Source organism: Octopus bimaculoides, chromosome 25 (assembly GCF_001194135.2).
Source record: "Octopus bimaculoides isolate UCB-OBI-ISO-001 chromosome 25, ASM119413v2, whole genome shotgun sequence".
NCBI lineage: Eukaryota > Metazoa > Mollusca > Cephalopoda > Octopoda > Octopodidae > Octopus > Octopus bimaculoides.
The window spans coordinates 28,756,792-28,762,889 of record NC_069005.1 but is presented as its reverse complement, the minus strand read 5'-3'; the positions used below and the strand labels follow the sequence as shown (position 1 = coordinate 28,762,889).

Sequence of the window (6,098 nt, the reverse complement as noted above, 5' to 3'; positions counted from 1 at the left end):
CTTTAGTCGAGCAAATCGCCCCCAGGACTTATTCTTTGTAAGCCTAGTACTTATTCTATCGGTCTCTTTTTGCCGAACTGCTAAGTTACAGGGACATAAACACACCAGCATCAGTTACATATATATATATATATATGTATATATATGTATATATATATATATATATATACACACACACACATGTACTTGCACATATATATGTATGTATGTACATACATACATACATACATACATACATATATATTTAAAGACCACCTACAGCAGTTAAGGATTCAAAACTGAACCCACATTTTTGTTAATTGTCAGATAAATATTGTTTTTTTCCTTTCTGCACTTGGAGATTAATGAGGCTGAGTTGACCTCTGAGAGCGTCTCTGGTCACAGAAAGGTCAATCTTTTGTTTTAAGTTGACCTACTTTAGTTGCCAAACTTTACTTAACCCAGCAAAAGGATTGGTCATTCGAGGGAGTGGAAATGAGAGGGACAACACACTGCTTATGCCCTCTGTTTGTTTGTACAAATGTCATCCTTTCTCACTCTCTCTCTAGCAACAGACAATGAACCTAGCTCCCCCATACAAAGAGGTCATGGAACTAGAAATTATTTTACTGCCCCAAACTAGTGACCTGTGTAAACACAAACAAATGATACAAGGACATCATTTATTTTATATTTATAACGACATTATAATCAACCAAGGGGTCAAGGGACTTGTCAATTAATATTTTATCACTTTTTTTTTTTACCTCTATCATAATCATGGTTTGGACTTTCTTTTTACTTGTTTCAGTCATTTGACTGTGGCCATGCTGGAGCACCGCCTTTTAGTCGAGCTAATCGACCCCAGGACTTACTCTTTGTAAGCCTAGTACTTATTCTATCAGTCTCTTTAGCCGAAGCGCTAAGTTACGGGGACGTAAACACACCAGCATCGGTTGTCAAGCGATGTTGGGGGAGACAAACACAGACACATACATATATACGACGGGCTTCTTTCAGTTTCTGTCTACCAAATCTACTCACAAAGCTTTGGTTGGCCCAAGGCTATAGTAGAAGACACTTGCCCAAGATGCCACGCAGTGGGACTGAACCCGGAAGCATGTGGTTGGTAAGCAAGCTTCTTACCACACAGCCACTCCTGCGCCTGTTACAAATTGTGCATTTGCTATTGAAAAATTTATCCTCAAGATAAAAAGTGATCATAAAAGAAAGAATAGGGAGAGAAGGGCAGAAAAGGGTTGGCGAGTAAGTTTGAAAGAATCATTATGTCAAATCAAAGATAGAAAATTACCAGATTGGATCGAGTCAGCAAAAAAGCTAGAGTCTGTGTTGTGGTTCTTCAACTCAGAGAGCATAATATAGTAGCCAGTCGTCGAATCTGAGTGAGAGTAAGCAAACTTGTGTCCCTTCAGGTGCTCAAACTCCTTGCTAGATGAAGAAAAGCAAATAAAACTGAGAACATTTGGAAGATGGAAAAAGAAAAAGTAGAAAATGAAAGAAAAGGGAAACAAAGAAAGCTTCTAACAATGAATGCATCATGGCGACTATGACCAACATCATAGCATACACCATCAACACCACCACCACGTGAAAATGTGTCACAATGACCACGACCAACAGCTGGAGAGTTACTTGAACCAACAGATGAAGATTTGTTGCCGCTGCTGCTGCTGCCAACCCAAAGACCCCAAACAGCTTGACCCTTGTGCTTTGGCAGAAGGCCACCAATCTCAAGGAAGGGGTAAGTCAGTTACATCGATCTCAGTGCTTGACCTTGAGAGGATGAATGACAAACTTGACCTCGGTGGAATTTGAACTCAGAATGTAAAGAGAGAGGAAATAGTGCTAAGCATTTTGCCCAGAGTGCTAACGATTCTACCAGATCACCGACTTAGTAATTAATTAAAATATTGGTTTCAAGTTTTGGCACAAGGCCAGCAATTTCAGGGGGAGGGAGTGAGTTGGTTACATCAATGCCAGTACTCAACTGGTACTTATTTTACCGATGATGATGATGATGAAAGGATGAAAGGCAAAGTTGACCTCGGTGGAATTTGAACTCAGAATGTGCAGACCGGACATAAAGATAAGCATTACGCCCAGTATGCTAACAATTTCTGTGCAGGTATGGCTATGCTAAACAAGCATGTTTCCCAACCATATGGTCGCAGTCCTACTACGTGACACCTTGGGCTGAACAAATCTTTGTGAGCAGGTATGGTAAATAGAAACTGAAAGGAGCAAGCGAGCGTGCGTGCGTGCGTGCGATATGACTCAGATAGGAGGAATCAGGTAGAAGACTGCAAGGGAGACAACTGTGTTGGTTTCAAGCATTTAATATGCATGGACGATGGAATAGGAGAAAGGGAGTGCCAGGAAATCCAAATGGAAGGAAAATGTGGCAGAAGAAAGACCAAGGAAGGAAGACAGGCAAAAATGGGGAAGGCTGATCCCGAGGTGCTGAGCCTTGCAATCAAAATGATAAGGGAACACAACAAATAGGAAGATGCTGTGTTAAAAAAGAGACCTGGCCATGGAAGGAGAAGGACAGATAGGGGTGAGGGCAGAGTGTAAAGAGAATGAATGAATACATACCCAGACTCACTTCGTACTACAACGTCAGAGAAAATCACAGGTCGGCCTCTTCCAAGAGGGTGAGAAAAGACAGGAGCGACAGGACACAGCTCAATCGAGTTTGGTCTCTCTAGCATTTCGAGAAATCCCGGAGCACTAATGAAGCCTGGTGAGAAACCAAACAATAAAACAAGTAAAATAATACTGAAGGGTTGGTTTATGAGAGTTTGGTCGCCGTCTTAGCCTTCAAGTGTCTGAGAGGCTCAGAGGTCCAGAACATAGAGAGCTCTAAATGTGGTTGTCACTTAACCAGGTGTTTTTTTGCTCAATAAACACTCACAACGCCCAGTCTGGGAATCGAAACCGCGATCCTCTGACTGCGAGTCTGCTGCCCTAACCACTGGGCCATTGCGCCTCACTTACTCTGCAATAATATTCTAAAAATAAACAATCACATCATCAAAATCTCAAAGCTACAATGTAAGGCATGACTAATTCATATGAATGTGAATAAAGAAGCACCACATTCGAGAGAGAAATCTGGACGCTGAAGGGTTAAACGAAGAAAGCTAATCAGTGGCAAGACATGAACAACAATGACAACCATTCAAATCAAGAGATAAAAAGCTATTACTATTACTAACCCATATCAACATCTTCTGCAGCAAACAGGTCCCTTTGCTTCGTCGGATACTGCCATCGGGATTCATAGATCAAGTTGCAGCGAATGTGAAGCACATCTTCAAGGTATTCGGTAAAAACCTGAAATGTCTCTACTGCTACATCAGGAACAAGATAAGTGACGATGTTCAGCCTCTCAATATTAGAACTCATCTTATACTGGGGGGGAAAAAATAAAAAATAAAGAAAAAACATTATACCAATAGATATAATACATACCCCATCATTCTTGAACGTCCAATTTTCCATGTGTCAGACAGAATTTGATGAGGCAAATTTTCTATGGTCAGACAGCCTTCCTCTTACCAACCCTCACCTGTTTCCAAGCTAGGCTAATATTGCCCCCATGGTCAGACATGTTTGTGGATGTATGTTTGCATGGGTCAGAGATATTCATTGAGGCAGCTTTCCTATGGCCAGGAGCCCTTCCTGTTTCCAAGCAAGGCTAATATTTTCCCCAAAGCTAGGCATGGTTTTCAGAGAAGAATGGAAATGAACACCCTTACTTGTATTATGATGATGATGCTCAATTAGAATAATCACATGATGTCTAGACAAGGGTGAACAAAAATGCATGCATCCATCTGTCTATCCATACATACATGACAGGATTCTTTCAGTTTCCTATTTCTTTATTGCCCACAAGGGGCTAAACATAGAGGGGACAAACAAGGACAGACAAAGGGACTAAGTCAATTACATCGACCCCAGTGCAGAACTGGTACTTAATTTATCGACCCCGAAAGGATGAAAGGCAAAGTCGACCTCGGCAGAATTTGAACTTAGAACGTAGCAGCAGATGAAATATCGCTAAGCATTTCGCCTGACATGCTAACGTTTCTGCCAGCTCGCCGCCTTGTTCTTCGCTTCTTCGCTTTGTTAACTGATGGTCCCTGAGGGAGCTAAGAATAGACAAATAAATGGCGTGCGAGATCCCAAAAACCATGTACAGAGGTGCTGCCAGTAAGGTAAGGGTTAACAGCAAGTATAGTGATAAAGTAGGAGCTAATCGGGATTCAGTTTTTAGTTACCCTCCTATTCAACATAGTCTTCCAGACCATAACAAAGGAGTTTAAGTCTGGTTGCCCATGGCAACTCCTCTATGGTTAGGGTCTTATTCTTACAGCTGAATCTGTAGGAGAATTAGATAAGAAATTCCAGATGTGGCAGCAAAATCTGAAATCAAAGGACTTCAAAGTTAATTTAGTAAAAACCAAAATTTTAGTAACCAGGAAAACAAACATATCTCTGCTTTCATCGGAAAAATGGCTTTGCCTCGTTTGTTAAAAAAAAATAGGGTAGGTAGAAATTCCATATGGTGGTATCACAGGTAACTTAACTGAGAAGATAGAATTTGTACGTGGTAAATGTGCAGGAGCAATAAACACTAAATGTGTATGGGGAAATAGATTTTCTCTAATGCCAAAGAGGATGCCTTGAAGTTGTAATAGACAGCTTCTGCTATCTAGATGACCTAATTAGCAGTGGAGGTGAAGTTTCTGAATGTATAGTTGCCAGAGTAAGAACAGGCAGGAGGAAGTTCAGAGAGCTACAACCTTTGTTGGTGAAAGAAAACAAACATTTCTCTTTCAGTGTGGAAGACAAAAATCGTATAATGCTTGTGTGAATGGCAATGCTACATGCTAGTAAGATGTGGGTTTTGAATGCTGAGAACTAGTGAAAAGTAAGAAGAAATGAAGCTATGATGTTCTGTTGGATAAGAATATGTAGTGTGTAAGAGAGAAAACTGCGCTGGTATGGACATGTGGTACATCTGGATGAGAACAGACGTATAAAGAAGTTGCTGATTGTTTAATATTAATGGCACTTGTGATAGAGGAAGACCTAAGAAGGTATTGATGATGTATCGAAGGCTGATCTCAAGACTGTGCCTCTTAAAAGAGTAGACAAATACTGATTAATGTTATGTAATGCTTGGAAAGACCCATCCATCTCAGTAAAACTGAAATTCTGGAAATATGTAAATACACAACTGGGCTTTTTGCCCAATTTACTCATCATGCCTTCATCACAACTTCCTCATCTCTCCATCACTTGCCTACCTAACTACTGCATTATTCTACAGCTGGCTGTAATTAAATAAGATTGGAATTACACATTTCATCATCTTTTACTCTGCTGCCAGTTATCTCTCCCACTATCTGAAACCACTTCCCTTGACATCCATATCTCATTCTTAACATTGTTCCTCGCCACTCCACTCACATTTTACATTGATCACCCTTCTATGACATATTTATCATCAGTTACTTCTCCACCCTTGTTCACCATTCTTAGTTACCTCTCCCCCTTACCCAATCTCTACAGTCATCTTGTTTATCATTTATTATATTCACTTCAATCCCTGAACCATCTTTAACCATTTCTCACACTATAGTCAACAGGGTAACACCATTAATAGGAGAGGTTGAGAAGGAGGAGAGTGAATGAAATACAGTAAATGAAGAAATTAAAAGTAGTTAAAAGCAAAGATAAGAAAAGGTGAAAAAAAATTTGTTTTTTATACAAATTTTTTTAGAAAACCCCACACAGTTCTGCAACTCCTTTTCATCCATTTCTCTTGTCTCGTCCCCTTCATGTACCTTGACAGCTCACATTGACATTTTGTCACCCCCCCCCCCGTTTTTATTTCTGTTTCTGGCTTCCGCTCTGATTACTCCAACCTATTCCTATTATACAAAGAAACATATGTCTCTCAACAGTAAGAAATGTTCTTTCCTGTTCTTTCATAACCAAACAACCTAGCATAAATCTGTTTCCCGCTCGGTTGCGGAGATCTTAGTTTCATGAGCCACATAGCAACTTCACTAGTGTTGGTATCC

The 6,098-nt window shown here is 40.3% G+C and overlaps 1 protein-coding gene across 6 annotated transcripts in view; it reads right to left on the bottom strand.

Annotated features, from left to right (window-relative positions):
* LOC106874892 (uncharacterized) overlaps positions 1-6,098 on the bottom strand; it is a 32,566-nt gene that overhangs the window by 4,788 nt on the left and 21,680 nt on the right. For all 6 annotated transcript variants that reach the window (XM_052976685.1, XM_052976689.1, XM_014922803.2 and 3 more), the window contains 3 exons: positions 3,219-3,414; positions 2,596-2,740; positions 1,292-1,428 (listed from right to left, as the gene is read on the bottom strand). In XM_052976685.1, the coding sequence (XP_052832645.1) occupies positions 1,292-1,428; positions 2,596-2,740; positions 3,219-3,414 (478 nt within the window). The remainder of the gene's footprint in view (positions 1-1,291; positions 1,429-2,595; positions 2,741-3,218; positions 3,415-6,098) is intronic.